The sequence below is a fragment of the Arachis duranensis genome, chromosome 1 (genome assembly GCF_000817695.3).
Source record: "Arachis duranensis cultivar V14167 chromosome 1, aradu.V14167.gnm2.J7QH, whole genome shotgun sequence".
NCBI classification, from domain to species: Eukaryota; Viridiplantae; Streptophyta; class Magnoliopsida; order Fabales; family Fabaceae; genus Arachis; species Arachis duranensis.
The window spans coordinates 91,227,039-91,244,478 of NC_029772.3; the positions used below are offsets into that span (position 1 = coordinate 91,227,039).

General features: G+C 38.9%; 2 protein-coding genes across 2 annotated transcripts in view; one reads left to right on the top strand and one right to left on the bottom strand.

Annotated features, from left to right (window-relative positions):
• The window catches only part of LOC107459642 (rop guanine nucleotide exchange factor 5-like), a 25,162-nt gene extending 8,969 nt beyond the window's left edge, over window positions 1-16,193 (top strand). Inside the window, exon 6 of the transcript XR_008006675.1 lies at window positions 16,096-16,193. The gene's annotated coding sequence lies outside the window, so the exon portion shown is untranslated. The remainder of the gene's footprint in view (window positions 1-16,095) is intronic.
• LOC127740482 (uncharacterized) lies at window positions 2,559-6,016 on the bottom strand. The gene is made up of 3 exons (XM_052251455.1): window positions 5,040-6,016; window positions 3,725-4,805; window positions 2,559-2,780 (listed from the first exon to the last, which is right to left on the bottom strand). Exons 1-3 carry the CDS (start codon window positions 6,014-6,016, stop codon window positions 2,559-2,561), a joined length of 2,280 nt encoding a protein of 759 aa, XP_052107415.1.
• Window positions 16,194-17,440: the final 1,247 nt, after the last annotated feature.

Below are 17,440 nucleotides of genomic sequence, written 5' to 3' on the forward strand. Positions count from 1 at the left end.
CACGTTGCGCGTGCGCGTCCATTTGCTTGGGCTGGGGGCCCAAGGGAGGCACAGGGGTGGCACAACTCTCTAGACGCAGTACCAGAGATTGCTGCAGAACCTTTGGCGCGCGCGCGCACAGTGCGCGCACGCGTCAACGCAGTTGTGCCCCAGGCATGAGAGGGGCCTGGAGGGGGCTCAACTCTCTGTGAAGTGGCTCAGGGAGGAGTGCAGGATCAAAGGGCGCGTGCGCGGCTATGGCGCGCGCGCATTTCGTGCTCGCGGTGTATGGACGCGTGCGCGCCAGGTGCGCGCACGCGGCAGAGGTTTTGGGCTGGTAGCTTGGTATAGGCCTGAGAGTGGCTTAACTCTCTGGAATATGTACCAGGAGTGCAACAGGGCAATCGGCGCGGACGCGCATAGCATGCTTGCGCGTCAATTGGCAGATTCCGCCCAGGGGCGCGGACGCACCATGTGCGCGTGCGTGCGAGCTTCCTGTGCTTCAGGCATGGTCCTGGCATGGTGTGGGTGCAACTCTCGGGTAAATGTATGGATGGCTGTTATTCGCAATCCACGCGTCCGTGCACGGTGCGCGTCCGCGTAGGTGACCGTCGAGTGTCTTAAGGACGCGTACGCGCCAGGCGCGCGCACGCGCAGAGGGGGGTTGCTTTTCCTAATTGTGCATGTGTTTACATCACTTTTTGACATTTCAACTCCCCCCTCCATACAGCTGCTTAAGCACTATAGCAGGGCATTTTGCTTGGTGAGCCATCAATGAAGTTAATACAAAACAAGAAAGAAAAACGGGGAATCGACATTAAAATCTATCTAACAAACATGAAGTCAAGTGTCTATGTACAAAGCTCAAAGGAAGATCTTACCATGGTGGGGTGTCTCCCACCTAGCACTTTTGTTTAACGTCCTTAAGTTGGACTTTCAGTGGCTCATAGTGCTTGTTCAAGAGTTGCATCCCTCAAGAGGAACACTTCAAATTCCTTGGAGTTCTTTCTTTGCTCACCATGATACAATTTGAGACGGTGCCCGTTTACCTTGAAGATGTCCGGGCTTGTTGGGTGGTGCAAGTGGTAGACCCCATAAGGTTCTACTTTCTCCACTTGGTAGGGTCCATCCCACTTTGATCTGAGCTTTCCGGGTAGTAATCTCAACCTTGAATTGTAGAGAAGGACTAGGTCACCGGGTCGGAACTCTCTTCTCCTAATGTTCTTGTCATGGATGGCTTTCAACTTTTCCTTATAGAGCCTAGCGTTGTCGTAAGCTTCTAATCTCAAGCATTCTAATTCCGCCAATTGAAGCTTTCTCTCTATTCCGGCCCCACCCAAGCTCATATTACACTCCTTTACGGCCCAATAGGCTTTGTGTTCAATCTCCACCGGTAAGTGACATGCTTTACCATATACAAGCTGGAAGGGGCTCATGCCGATCGGTGTCTTGTAAGCCGTTCGATAGGCCCACAGTGCATCGGAGAGTTTAGTGCTCCAATCTTTCCTATTCGGCTTTACAATCCTTTCTAAGACATGCTTGATTTCCCGGTTCGAGACTTCGGTTTGGCCGTTTGTCTGAGGGTGGTAAGCCGTGGCGACTTTGTGGATGATGCCATATTTTCTCATGAGGCCGTCTATTTTTTTATTGCAAAAGTGTGATCCTTGGTCACTTATGATTGCTCTTGGGGCGCCAAAGCAGCAAATGATATTATTCCTCACAAAAGAGTACACAACATTAGCGTCATCCGTTCGGGTGGGGATTGCCTCCACCCATTTTGACACATAATCGACGGCTAACAAGATGTAGAGAAAGCCATTTGAATTTGGAAATGGTCCCATGAAGTCGATTCTCCATACGTCAAAGATTTCACAAAAAAGCATATTTTGTTGGGGAATTTCGTCCTTCTTGGAAATATCTCCAAACCTAATACATTGGGGGCAAGATTTGCAATAGAGAGAAGCATCTTTGAGAAGAGTTGGCCACCAAAATCCGCAATCAAGGACCTTTCTTGCTGTTCTTTGGGGGCCATAGTGGCCACCTCCTTCGGAAGCATGGCAAGCGTCCAAGATTGCTTGGAATTCGGTTTGGGGTATGCACCGTCGCACTATTTGGTCCGCTCCACACCTCCACAAATAGGGATCATCCCAAATATAGTATTTGGATTCACTTTTCAGCTTATCCTTTTTGTTTTTGTCGAGATTAGGAGGGAAAGTGCGTGAAACCAAATAGTTTGCTATTGGGGCATACCAAGGAACCACTTCTGAGATTGCGTGCAAAGCATCTAAAGGAAAGGAGTCATTGATAGGAGTGGTGTCGCCTTTTGTGTGTTCGAGGCGACTTAAATAGTCCGCCACTAGGTTTTGGGAACCACTCCTATCTTTGATTTCCAAGTCAAATTCTTGTAGCAACAATATCTAACGTATTAACCCTGGTTTGGACTCTTTCTTAACTAATAAATATTTTAGAGCTGTATGGTCTGAGTATAACACCACCTTAGTACCAAGTAAGTAAGCTCAAAATTTATCCAAAGCAAAAACAATAGCCAGAAGCTATTTTTCAGTGGAACTATAATTAGACTAAGCAGCATCTAAGGTCTTAGAAGCATAAGCAATTATAAAATGGTCCCTACCATCGCGCTGAGCCAGCGCCGCTCTTACTGCAAAGTTGGAGGCGTCACATATTATCTCAAATGGCTGGCTCCAGTCTGGTCCTCTCACAATCAGAGTTTGAGTCAAGGTGATCTTCAACTTATCAAACAGTTCCATGTAGTCCGCACTCAGCTCGAATTCAACATCCTTCTGCAGCAGTCAGGATAAAGGCAGGGCTACCTTACTGAAGTCCTTGATAAATCGCCAGTAAAAACCTGCATGACCAAGAGACGAACGGACTTCCCTCACGGAGAAGGGGTAAGATAAACCAGAAATAACATCTACCTTTGCTGAATCAATGGAAATACCAGTATTAGAAACAACATGTCCTAGAACAATACCTTGTTTTACCATAAAATGACATTTTTCAAAATTCAATACAAGCTTTGAACTAACACACCTGTTTAATACTCTAGCTAAACTATCCAAGCAAAGGTTAAACGAATCACCATACACACTAAAGTCATCCATGAAAACTTCCACACTGTTCTCAAGAAGATCTGAGAAAATGCTCATCATGCATCTTTGGAACGTAGCCGGTGCATTGCCAAAGCCAAAAGGCATCCTCTTATATGCATACGTACCAAAGGGACATGTAAAAGTATTTTTCTTCTGATCTTCAGGAGCTATATGAATTTGAAAATAGCTAGTGTAACCATCTAGAAAATAGTAGTGTGATTTACCTGACAGGCGATCAAGCATCTGATCGATAAAAGGCAGTGGGTAGTAATCCTTGCGAGTAGCCTGGCTGAGGCACCTATAATCAATGCACACCCTCCAGGAGTTCTATACTCTAGTTGCAATTAGTTCCCCATGCTCATTCTTCACTGTTGTGACACCAGACTTATTTGGTACCACTTGGACTGGGCTGACCCATTCACTATCTGAAATTGGTTAGATGATGTTGGCTTCAAGCAGTCTGGTCACTTCGTTCTTGACAACCTTGAGAATGGTGGGGTTCAGCCGCCTTTGGAGTTGACGGACAGATCTTGCTCCCTCTTCTAAAAATATATGGAGCTCATAGACTTGAGGGCTGGAAATAAAGAGTGGTTCTCCGGTGGATGCTTCATTGCTTCCTCTAGGCTAAAGCTTACAATTCTCCCATCTATTTCAAATGAGTAGTTCCCCGAGTAAGCATCAAGTTTAAATCTAGAAGTTCTCAAGAATGGTCTTCCAAGTAGGATAGACGATGCTCTCTCGGTTTCGCTTGATGGCATTTCAAGGACATAGAAGTCAATCGGGAATACCAACCCTTTTATATTCACCAATACATCTTCCGCAACACCCGCTACGGTTATTATGCTTTTATCCGCTAGGACAAATCTTGCCGTCGATCTTTTTAGTGGTGGTAAGTTCAATACCCAGTAGACGGATAGTGGCATGATGCTAACGCATGCTCCAAGGTCACACATACAATCTCTAAATTGAATTCCATTGACTGTGCAAGTGACCATACAAGGGCCCGGATCATCACACTTCTCGGGTAGTGTTCCCATTAAAGCGGAAATAGAGCTCCCCAATGGGATGGTTTTCAATTCAAGAATTCTATCCTTATGTATGCATAAGTCTTTGAGGAATTTGGCATATCTAGGAACTTGATGGATAGCATCAAAGAGGGGGACGGTTACCTCAACTTTCTTGAATATTTCTACCATTTTGGGGTCGAACTCTATGCGCTTTTTAGCTTTCTTCGCAAGTGTTGGAAATGGAAGTGGTTGAGCAACTTCTTCTTCCAAGGTTCTTTTGGCCTTGGTTGTCTCCCTTGTTGGTTGGACTTCATCCTCAACTATGGCTTGTGGTGTCTCCTCTTCCACTACCTCTTCTATATCTATTCTCTCCTCTTCTTGAGCGGTTGTAATAGGGCTTGAGTCCCTTGCTTCCTTCCCTTTTAGTTGCGTACCGGATCTAAGAGTGATGGCATTGATGCCCCCCTTTGGATTTGGTTGAGGTTGAGAGGGAATGACACTTTGGATTGGGGGTTGAGGAGTGGGAGTTGATGGTGTATCCATGCGTGCAAGAAGAGCTTGTAGTGTAGAGGTGAGGCCGGTGAGACCGGAAGCAAGTGTGTTTTGTAGTTCCTTTTGGCCTTGGATAATGGTTCGGAGTGTTTCGTATTGGTTGGAGGGGGTGGTTGCATATGTGAGTTGAGGAGCTTGTGATTGGTTGGGTGGTGGTCTTTGATGTGGTGGTTGATATGTTTGGTAGTTTCTTTGTGGGTTTTGTTGGTTGTATGGTTGATTTTGTGAGTTGTATGGTCGGTTTTGTGAGAAGTTTTGTGAGTTGTTACCCCATCTTTGACCTCCTCCATTATTGTTGTTGTCCCTATTCCCTTGTTGATGGTTGTCTCTCCAATTTTGATTATTGTGTCCACTTCCTTGGTTGTGGCTTCCTCCTCCTTGATACGAGTACCCTTGGTTAGGATTACCGCCTTGGTAGTATCCTTGATTGGGGCGATCATAGAAATTATGGGTAGCCGCCAAGGTATTATCTTCTTGAAGGCTTGGGCACTCATCCATGTAGTGAGAGTAGCAAGAGCAAATGCCACATACTCTTTGAGGGACCAATTGTTGGTTGTGTTGTTGAGGTGGTGGAGGGTGTTGTTGTTGGTATGATTGAGGTTGTGGTTGTTGTTGGTTCAATTGGAGTTGCCTCAAGATGGATGTCATCTCATTCAAGGATTGAGTTAGAGCGGTGGTTTCACTACTAGTTGATACCTCATTCACGGTCCTTGAACGATTGACTCTTCGCCTCATATGTTGATTGGATTCGGCTAAGTCAATAATAAGTTGCCATGCCTCCTCTGCGGTCTTATATTTGGACAAAGAACCATTGCTAGAAGTGTCCAAGAGGGTTCTATCTTGCTCTCGCATCCCTTGACATATGTATCCAAGCAATACTTGAGTGTCAAGCATGTGGTTGGGGCATGCATCTAGTAGCTTACGAAACCTTTCCCAATACTCATAGAGTGGTTCCGTCTCACTTTGCACAATACAAGACATTTCCTTCCTTAACCTATCCATTTTTTCCGGAGGTAGGAATTTATCCAAGAATCCCCTTCTAAGTAAGTCCCAATCGGAGGTAACTTCACTAGAGAGGGTGTAGAACCATTCTTTAGCCTTGTCCTCAAGAGAGAAAGGGAAAGCAAACAACCATATGGCAACCTCATCGGACCCTTCTCGTCTAGTAGTTGAACATATGCGATGGAAGTCCTTGAGATGTCGAATAGGGTCTTGTGCGGGAAGCCCATGAAACTTAGGTAGGAGGTTGATTAGAGCGGTCTTCAATTCAAAGTTAGCATTCAAGTTGGGGTGAGTTACGTGAAGGGGTTGAAGGACATAATCCGGTGCACCCGCTTCCTTGATGGTAACTCTCCTCGGAGCATCCATGGTATTAGTACCTAAAACAAAAGAAGATTCGTTAGTGAGATTGATGGAAGTAGGATTAATGCCTTCTTTGAGTGACGGTTCAATGTTCACTTTTAGCAAGGTGGTTGAGGTGGTGAAAACCTCTTCCCCTTTTCCAAACTTAAGCCGCCTCTGAGCTTGTCTAATATGAAATAAAGTTCGTTCTATTTCCGGATCAAAAGGGACTAAGCTCGGATTCGGTTGTGAACGCGTCATGCAATGAAGGGGAAATGAAATTCATTGTAACGAATGAGGGGTTAATCACTTGAATTATTTACAATGAAGTGCAACTTATGTACATATATACATGCTTAATCCAAACAATAACATGGCACACTAAGCAATATCCCCGACAACGGCGCCATTTTGACAAATGAATTTTTGTCGGTATAAAATTTATCAAGTGATCAATCGTAGTATAGTCTAAACCAACGAAAAATCCATCATCAAACAAATCTACAATCTATATCCGAGAGTACTAGTCTCCCGAGTCGTTCTCCCTTGGAATTGCCAAAGTGTGCATCTTATTGACTTAGTAAGCCTCGTTGGAATTCTTTGAAGGTTTTAGCAAAGTAATGAGAAACAAACAATCAATTATCAAAAGGTTTGGCTTAGGGTTGGCATTAGAACTTCTATCCTCATAGTCCATTCAATGTTGACAACAATTAGGCCTTGCTTCATTTAGTTATCCCCTAAGTATAGAGGAAAATCAAATGAAAACAATCAACTTGAATCACAAGTCCTAGCTTCACCTCATGGGAATCTAGCTTTAGTACACTCCAAGTCAATTAGCAATCCTAACTCTCAATCAACTATTGATACAACTATTCAATTTCTTCCAATGACCAAACCCTATGCCAAGTGTAAAAATTCTACTCCATAGCTAGTGTTGACATTTTATCAAACATGTAGTGAGCATGAAAGAAGGTCATAGTAAAATGAAGAGAAAGGTAGAATTAAAGATGTTGCAATGCAAGGAATTAACAATAATTGTCAAAGAGCAATAATGAGGATCAAAATCTCAAAGCATCAATGGAATCCAAAAATCATAAAGTTGAATCCTAGATCCAAGGAATTTAGCAATTACAACTACAACTTGAAATTGGAAAAGGAAACCTATTACATGAACAAGATGAAGTGAAAGTTGCAATGGATCTCACCAAGGAATGGGTAACAAATCCAGAATTTTGATGAAGAATAACCCTAGTAAGAACTTGAGTCCTCTCCTCTCTCTCCCCCAAAAATATCTAAAAACTAGAAAATGAACTAAGTGTCCTTTACTCTTGCTCCCCTAGTCCTCTTAAGACTTTTTCCGCCAATACACTCCTCAAAAGTTCAGATCTCTAACCAACTCCACGCCTGAGTCACGTGACTTCTAAAAAAAAATCATATTCGAACATCGGCGCGTACGCGCAAGGTACGCACACGCGCCATGGATGCGGTTTTGGAGTGTACGCGGAGGCGGGACGTACGCGTGCGCGTCCATGAGAATCCTGGCTTAGCCGCTACTCAAGCCGGCTCGTGTCTTGGCTCTTGGTCTCGGCTTCACGTTGCTCTTATCCGCGCGGGCGTGTCAGGTGCGCGCACGCGCCCATGCGGAAATTTCCAAAGCTTCAATTCTCATGCTTCCTTTCCTTGCACCCGTCTTCCTTCTCTTTTCCTGTCCATTCCTACTCTATATCCTGAAACCACTTAGCGCACAAGTCACGGCATCGAATGGCATCAAGAGAAGATTAGAGATGTATCTATTTTAGTGCAAAATAAGCATGTTTTCATTCATGAGGCGAAACTAGGAAAAGAATGCAATTCCTTGTGTTTTCATGCAGAAAGTGTGTGAAATCATTGATAAACCCTTTGAAATTAGCACAAGATAAACCCTCAAAATGGGGTTTGTCAATGGCATCATGGGAAGACTTGGAAAATAACTCAAATAGTGATGAAGAATCTGAGACCAAGTCACAGCCTTGTCTCATGGCAAATCATATAGATCAGGTATTCTTTCAAAACCCTGACAATGAAGACCTTCATCTTATGATAGATCACCTCTCTGAAAAAATAAGATGCTTTCTCCTTGATAATCAAGATCTTGAACAACAAATTACCATTCTTAAAGCTTAAAATAATTTTCTCAAAGAAAAAGCTAAGGGAGGCCGAAACTGCTTGTGATCTTGTGGAAGAAAATAAGCAGTTGAAAGCTCAACTTAGAACTTGCGAAAGTGATCATTCGGTAGTTGCATATGTAAACTGTTTCAAGGAAAATGAAGAGTTGCTGAAAAAGGTTAAAAGTCTAGAAAATGACTTAGCCAAGTTTACTCAAAGTTCTGAAAATTTAAATCAAATATTGGCTAGTCAAAAACCACTCTTTGATAAATCTAGTTTGGGGTTTTATAAATCTGATAAGAAACCTTCTTTTAAAAATAGAGCTTCTTCCTCTAATGACACAAGGTTTCAAGATCTCACCTACTTTAACAAAACAGCAACTCCAAAGTTTTGTAGGCTATGCAACTGAAACGGTCATTTTTCCGTTCAGTGTTTTTTTGTGTGAAAGAATGATTGGTGATAAAATTTACAAAGTTATTTTTTATTACAATGATTTGGGACATAGGAGATGGTTTAACATGAAAGGATCCAAGAAGATTTGGATACCTAAGGTCACTTGAGCTCATTTTGTAGGTATGCCTAGCATCCAAGAGAAAGGAAAATATGTGGTACATGGACAGCGGATGCTCTAGGCATATGACCAGAAAGACAACCTTCTTCATAAAGCTTGATGAATATGATGGAGGACTTGTCACTTTCAGTGATGATGGTAAAGGAAAGATAGTCGCCGTTGGAAAAGTTGGTAAAAGCTTTTCATCTTGTATAAATGATGTTCTTCTTGTAAATGGTTTGAAACATAATTTACTTAGTGTAAGCCAATTGTGTGACTTAGGTTTTGAAGTTATTTTTAGAAAGTTTGTGTGTTTGGTTATTTGTGAAAAAATTAGGGATATTCTTTTTGAAGCTAAAAGATGCAACAATGTGTATGGATTAACTCTTGAGGACTTGAAAGAACAAAATGTAATATGCTTTACTTCTCTTGAATCTGAAAAATGGCTATGACATAGAAAGTTGGGTCATGCTAGCATGTACCAAATTTCTAAGCTAATAAAGAAAAATCTAGTTAGAGGAATTCCGAAAATCAAATTTGATAAGGATCTTACTTGTGATGCTTGTCAATTAGGCAAACAAGTTAAATCCTCTTTTAAACCAAAAGATGGATTTCAACCAAAAGGCCATTAGAGATGTTACACATTGATCTTTTTGGTCCAACAAGAACTCAAAGTCTAGGAGGTAAACACTATGGTTTGGTAGTGGTAGATGATTACTCTAGATTTGGTTGGGTACTTTTTCTTGCTCATAAAAATGATGTTTTCCATGCTTTCTCAACTCTTTGCAAAAAAATTCAAAATGAAAAAGATTTAAAAGTGGCCCATTTGAAAAGTAATCACGGAAAAGAATTTGAAAATCAACACTTTGAAAAATTCTGTGATGACTTTGGAATTACTCATAATTTTTCATGTCCTAGAACACCTTAACAAAATGGGGTTGTTGAAAGAAGGAATAGAAGCCTTCAAGAAATGACTAGGGCTATGTTATGTGAGAATGAGATTCCTAAATTTCTATGGGCTGAAGCTGTAAATACAGCATGCTATATTTTGAATAGGACAATAATTAGAAAAGGGTTGAAAAGAACTCCTTATGAGCTATGGAAAGGAACCCCTCCAAATCTTAAGTACTTTCATGTTTCTGGATGCAAATGTTTTGTGCTTAACAACAAAGAAAATCTTGGCAAGTTTGATCCAAAATCTTATGAAGAAATATTTGTTGGATACTCTACCACTAGCAAGGCCTATAGGATTTATTTCAAAGATCATAGAACCATAGAGGAATCCATACATGTTACTTTTTGTGATTCTAATTTAATTTCCAGTACTGTGATAGATAATGATTCAAATTGTGAAGAAGCTGGAACAAACAAAGAAAATCCCAAATCTGCCCAAAATAAAGAATCTACCAGTCCAGTTTTGTCTCGTCAGAATGGAGGAGACATTTCCATTTTGTCTCCTGAGCCAGCAAGAGAAACTGAAATAGCGAGGCCCACAGAAGCTCATCAAAGCTCAACACCTCAAAGGAAGCCTAGAGAATGGAAGTCTATGATGGGTTATCCTCATGACTTTATCATTGGAGATCCCTCTCAAGGTGTGACAACAAGATCCTCAACCAAAAGACAATCCGAACCAAGCCATCTTGCACTCTTGTCACAAATAGATCCCAACAATGTCAAACAAGCTCTTGAAGATCCATCATGGGTGAAAGCCATGCAAGAGGAGCTTGCTCAATTCGACAAGAATGAGGTTTGGACACTAGTACCTCATCCGGATGGTAAGAAAGTTACGTTTTTAGAGAACATGTACATCCTCACCAAGTTTATTTTTAAAAACACTAGTACCCGTAACTTTCTTACCATCTGGATGAGGTACTAGTGTCCAAACCTCATTCTTGTCAAATTGAGCAAGCTCCTCTTGCATGGCTTTCACCCATGATGGATCTTCAAGAGCATATTTGACATTGTTGGGCTCCATTTGTGACAAGAGTGCAAGATGGCTTGGTTCGGATTGTCTTTTGGTTGAGGATCTTGTTGTCACACCTTGAGAGGGATCTCCAATGATAAAGTCATGAGGATAACCCCTCATAGACTTCCATTTTCTAGGCTTCCTTTGAGGTGTTGAGCTTTGATGAGCTTCTGTGGGCCTCACTGTTTCAGTTTCTCTTGTTGACTCAGGAGACAAAATGGAAATGTCTCCTCCATTCTGATGAGACAAAAATGGACTGGTAGATTCTTTATTTTGGACAGACTAGGGATTTTCTTTGCTTGTTCCAGCTTCTTCACAATCTGAATCATTATCTATCACAGTATTGGAAATTAAATTAGAATCACAAAAAGTAACATGTATGGATTCCTCTATGGTTCTATGATCTTGAGATAAATCCTATAGGCCTTGCTAGTGGTAGAGTATCCAACAAACATTCCTTCATAAGATTTTGGATCAAACTTGCCAAGATTTTCTTTGTTGTTAAGCACAAAATATTTGCATCCAAAAACATGAAAGTACTTAAGATTTGGAGGGGTTCCTTTCCATAGCTCATAAGGAGTTCTTTTCAACCCTTTTCTAATTATTGTCCTATTCAAAATATAGCATGCTGTATTTACAGCTTCAACCCATAGAAATTTAGGAATCTCATTCTCACATAACATAGCCCTAGTCATTTCTTGAAGGCTTCTATTCCTTCTTTCAACAACCCCATTTTGTTAAGGTGTTCTAGGACATGAAAAATTATGAGTAATTCCAAAGTCATCACAGAAGTTTTCAAAGTGTTGATTTTCAAATTCTTTTTCGTGATCACTTTTTAAATGGGCCACTTTTAAATCTTTTTCATTTTGAATTTTCTTGCAAAGAGTTGAGAAAGCATGGAAAGCATCATTTTTATGAGGCAAGAAAAAGTACCCAACCAAATCTAGAGTAATCATCTACCACTACCAAACCATAGTGTTTACCTCCTAGACTTTGAGTTCTTGTTGGACCAAAAAGATCAATGTGTAACATCTTTAATGGCCTTTTGGTTGAAATTCTATCTTTTGGTTTAAAAGAAGATTTAACTTGTTTGCCTAATTGACAAGCATCACAAGTAATATCCTTATCAAATTTGATTTTAGGAATTCCTCTAACCAGATTTTTCTTTACTAGCTTAGAAATTTGGTACATGCTAGCATGACCCAACTTTCTATGCCATAGCCATTTTTCAGATTCAAGAGAAGTAAAACATGTTATATTTTGTTCTTTCTAGTCTTCAAGAGTTAATCCATACACATTGTTGTATCTTTTAGCTTAAAAAAGAATATCCCCCTGTTTTTTCACAAACAATCAAACACACAAACTTTCTAAAAATAACTTCAAAACCTAAGTCACACAATTGGCTTACACTAAGTAAATTATGTTTCAAACCATTTACAAGAGGAACATCATTTATACAAGATGAAAAGCTTTTACCAACTTTTCCAACGGCGACTATCTTTCCTTTACCATCATCACCGAAAGTGACAAGTCCTCCATCATATTCATCAAGCTTTATGAAGAAGGTTGTCTTTCCGGTCATATACCTAGAGCATCCGCTGTCCATGTACCACATATTTTCCTTCCTCTTGGATGCTAGGCATACCTACAAAATGAGCTCAAGTGACCTTAGGTATCCAAATCTTCTTGGATCCTTTCACGTTAAATCATCTCCTATGTCCCAAATCATTGTAATAAAAAATAACTTTGTAAACTTTATCACCAATCATTCTTTCACAAAAAAAAATACTGAACGGGAAAATGACCGTTTCGGTTGCATAGCCTACAAGATCTTGGAGTTGTTGTTTTGTTAAAGTAGGTGGGATCTTGAAACCTTGTGTCATTAGAGGAAGAAGCTCTATTTTTAAAAGAAGGTTTCTTATCAGATTTATAAAACCCCAAACCAGCTTTATCAAAGAGTGGTTTTTGACTAGCCAATATTTGATTTAAATTTTCAGAACTTTGAGTAAACTTGGCTAAGTCATTTTCTAGACTTTTAACCTTTTTCAGCAACTCTTCATTTTCCTTGAAACAGTTTACATATGCAACTACCGAATGATCACTTTCGCAAGTTCTAAGTTGAGCTTTCAACTGCTTATTTTCTTCCACAAGATCACAAGCAGTTTCGGCCTCCCTTAGCTTTTCTTTGAGAAAATTATTTTCAGCTTTAAGAATGGTAATTTATTGTTGAAGATCTTGATTATCAAGGAGAAAGCATCTTATTTTTTCAGAGAGGTGATCTATCATAAGATGAAGGTCTTCAGTGTCAGGATTTTGAAAGAATACCTGATCTATATGATTTACCATGAGACAAGGCTGTGACTTGGTCTCAGATTCTTCATCACTATTTGAGTCATTTTCCAAGTCTTCCCATGATGCCATCAGACCCTTCTTCTTCCCCCCTTTTTTTCTTCTCCTCCTTTTTTAACTTGGGACAATCAGATTTGAAGTGTTCCATTTTCTTGCAGTTGTAACAAGTTACTTTGCTAAGGTATTTGTTCATTTTCCTTGAGCTGCCGCCTTTGCCTTTGAACTTCACCATTTTCCTAAATTTTTTGGCAAACAACACAAATTTATTTTCAGAGGAGTTATCACTGGATTCATCATCCAGGAGGTTAGTCACAGAAGAAAAATCAATTCCTTTCTTTTTTGAATCTTTTTTCAAATAAGTATTTTCAAAAGCAAGAAGGTTTCCTCTCAAATCATCCAATGTCATGGAATCAAGACTACTACTCTCAGAAATAATTAAAGCTTTTGTTTCCCACTCTTTAGTGAGACATCTCAACATTCTTCTCACAAGCACAGAATCAGAATGTGTTATTCTCATAGCATCCAAGCCAATAATGATGGTGTTGAATCGTTCAAACAGTTCATCAATGGATTCTCCTTCCTTCATTGCAAATATTTTATACTCTCTGTTTAACATGTCTATCTGAGTCTTTTTTACAATGGTGGTTCCCTCATGAGTGATTTATAGTTTGTCCCAGATTTCCTTCGCTGTTGTGTATCGTGACACCCGTCGGTATTCCTCGAAGCTGATAGCACAGTTGAGCAGATTTACAGCTTTAGCATTTAGCTCAACCTTCTTTCTGTCTTTCTCGGTCCAGCTAGCTTCTGGTTTAAGTGTAACAATTCCTTCAGCACTTGTGTTGGTTGAAAATTGAGGACCTTCTAGGATGATCTTCCAAAACCTGTAGTCTACTGCTTGCACAAAGATCTTCATTCTCTCCTTCCAATAGGTATAGTTTTTTCCATTGAAAAGAGGCGGTCTGTTGCTTGACTGTCCTTCTGTAAGATTGTAGGACACCAGATTTGAGCCACTGCTTTCTGCCATGTGGATCTTTTCTCCAAGCTGCAAAGTCTCCAAGCTGCAAAGCTTGATCTCTTTGAGACCAAGCTCTGATACCAATTGATGGTTTTCAGTGGCTAAGAGAAGGGGGATTGAATCTTAGCCCCCTTTTTTAAGCAATTACACTTTCTGGTCTTTGAGGATACTTTTTTTATTTTTGTCTCGTCCCTAGTCACGAGACTTTTATTTTTGTCTCGTCACTTGGCACGAGATATTTTTGGTTTTAGCTCCTGTGCAGTAGAAACAGAAATGGAGTAGAAGAGAGAGAAAGTTACACCCAGATATATCCTGGTTCAGCTGCTAAGTGCAGTGCAGCCTACATCCAGTCTCCATCACAACAATGATGGAATTTCACTATAATCAACCTGATTACAAACTGTAAAGTGCTAACCCAACTTACAAGGGGATTCCCGCAGAATCATGAAATACAACATAGATGAACAAAGGAACTCTAAGGACATCTATGGCTTTTTCTTTTAATTTTGCACTCTCTGCCTTTTTTCGCTCTATGGCTTTTTCATACAATCCTCACTGTTTGTCTTTTTCCATGAGAATCAAGACATGACAAAATTAAATAGAAAAATTACAAAATAGAATACATTGAAGGAGAAGAGAATCTGTAAGCTTAGGTAGCTATGAGACTTCTGTGCCTTGCACTCTCACACTTTCTCCTTGATTCAAACCGTGACAGTTCACCCCTTTTATAGAGAGGGGAAGCCTTCACAGTTGAAACAAAAACCAAGCTTAACTTCTTTCCCTTCTCACATAATCGGTTCGGCTAGAGAGAGAGAAGAGGTAACCCATGCAAAACCCAACATGCAAATACCTCTAGTTCTTCCTCGGTCATCAGACTTCATCAATCCAAGCGCTCCATCATTGACTTGCTCTCCAAGATAGATTTCTGGCCCTTGATGCTTCATGATGATGATGGCTTCATCTGCTCTAATCTCTGCCTCTTCCATCACGTAGCCACCCTAGCTACCTTCTGTGGTGGTTGAGCAGAATCAGAGACAAGCCATGTCTCCAAGAATCTCCTCTTTGCTGGCCGAGATCTTTTTCTTTCTTTTTTTGGTATGAAGAGCTCGAGATTACCTCACCAAATCTTACCATTTTTTGTGAAAATCTCAGCCACAGTATACTTTATGTTTTCTTTTTCTTGCCATCATTGTGATGGTCTTTGTTAAGTGTTCTTCATCTCTTCGATGTCTAGCCGTAGCCTCCATGCTTTCACTGTAATGATATGACCGAAGGTAGAAGAAAGATGAGAGAGAGGAGAGAGAAATTTGAACTCTAGCTAATGGTTAATGATAAAGTAAAATTAAAGTTCAACTTTCCTTGCATAAAGTAGCGTGTAAAGTTACTAAAGCCATCAAATCAATTGCTCTCTTTCATTTATATTTCCAATGCTAGAAAATTAGTTTTTGAAGTCTATTCCATAATAAGAAATGGAATCCGTTGGAAGGCACAAAGCAAATGATAACATTTGCTTTTCTGATGGATTATTTTTCGGATCATGCATTGGGGCTACTAACAAAATCTTGGGCTTGTAACAATAATAGATCAATTTAGCCCATAATAACAAATTGCTTCAGCCAAGATTAATTTGGACATTATGTTTCAAGGCTGAGCTACAAGTAAGCCCAATATGTAATCCTGCATCACAAAATTATTAATTAATCATATGTTACATGAAAATCAAAATTAATAATTTTGCAATCAACTATTTCAATAATGTTTGTTCATCATCAAATACAACCCTCTCTCCATTACCATCTTATTCGACGGATCATAATCACAGGTCGGTATTCTCAATATTTTCATTCTCTTCTTATTTCGCAAGCTTTATTTGTCGTATTCTTTCTTTTTTTTTCTTTCTGTTTACTTATTCTATATTTCCTTTTTCTTATAAGTTTTATGAACAAAACAATGAATTTTTTCCCTTTGATTTGTTTTTGAAATAAATAAAATATTTTGAAATGGAGATAATCAAATGTATAAATTTTTTTGTTTACATGAAATTCATTGATTATTAAATATTTTGTTTATTATCATGGCAGGGAGGAGGTTGTGCCAACTGCAGAGGAGGAGGTAGTGCCAACTGCACAAGAGGAGGCAGCACCAACAAAGACAGAATATCATTGGACCCAAGATGAACATAGGTATTTATTATATTACTTCTTTTTATCTCTTATTTATTTATTTATTTATTTATTATCTAGTTGAATACTGGTATTTAAAAAAAAAAAGTGAAGCAACTAGTATCAACATATATAGAAGTACTTCTCTTAATTTAGATATATCTTTAATTTGTCGATGATGATTGTATGTTGTTTACAATATATAAGACTAGCATCTCTTTTTTGTAAGATCAATTTTACTGCTCTCTTGTTAATTAAAGGTTTCATATATTAAGTGTTTTTGTGTATCAATAACTAGCAATTTGAGGGAGTTTTAAAGTAATTTTTGTTGATTGCTAAATTTATTTTTGTTTTGACCGTGATTGGCATAATAAGGTTTCTGGTTGAACTGAAAACAAAAAAAAAATTGTTTGATATCTAAAAATATCGTTACTAATTAAATAGTTTATATTTTTGTTTAAAAATTTTTAGTATAAAATTTGTTAATAGTTATTTTAAAATGCATATTTTGGTAGGTTATTTTTTAGAGGGTATCAAGAAGTAAGTTCACACTGGAAAAGAATTTCAGAATATTATGTAAAAACAAAAATTTTTAATCAAATTTCCAGTCATGCTCAGAAATATTTTTTACATAAAAAAGAATTGGCTAAAGAAAAAAAGCTACGAAAAAGTATTTTTGATGTAATTTAATCATCGTAAGTCATTTCTTTACTCTCAATCAGTTAGTCTAATTCAATTTCTACTAATATAGAAAATATTTAATTGGTTATTTTAAACTCTTTTAAGTTATCCATGATAGTTACACTATTTTAATTATTTTTCAATGTAGAAATTGTGCCCTGTTTCGAAGTTTTTAATAGATGGAGGAGAATTTGCTTAAAGGAGAAAGAACATGTAAATGGTCTAAAGATTTTTATTTAGGTTGCATATATCTAGTTCGAGTTAGTTGTTAGCTAGTCTTGTAAATAAACAATGACTGGAAGATAGGTTTAAAAAAACAATGATGTAGGAATATACGATCATTATAGATGTAATTGTGATTTATAACCTTTTTATCAATAATATTTGATTTTCTAGTTGTCCGGCCTTGATGACAATGCCGAAGGAGACGGTGAATTAGATTTTATCTAAAGTCTTGATGGCTATGCCGAAGGGACTTTTGGTAGAAAAGATGTATCTTTTTAAAAGATTATTAGCTTTAAATGTATTAATTATGTCGAAGGGATTTTTGGTAGAAAAGATGTATCTTTTTAAAAGATTATTA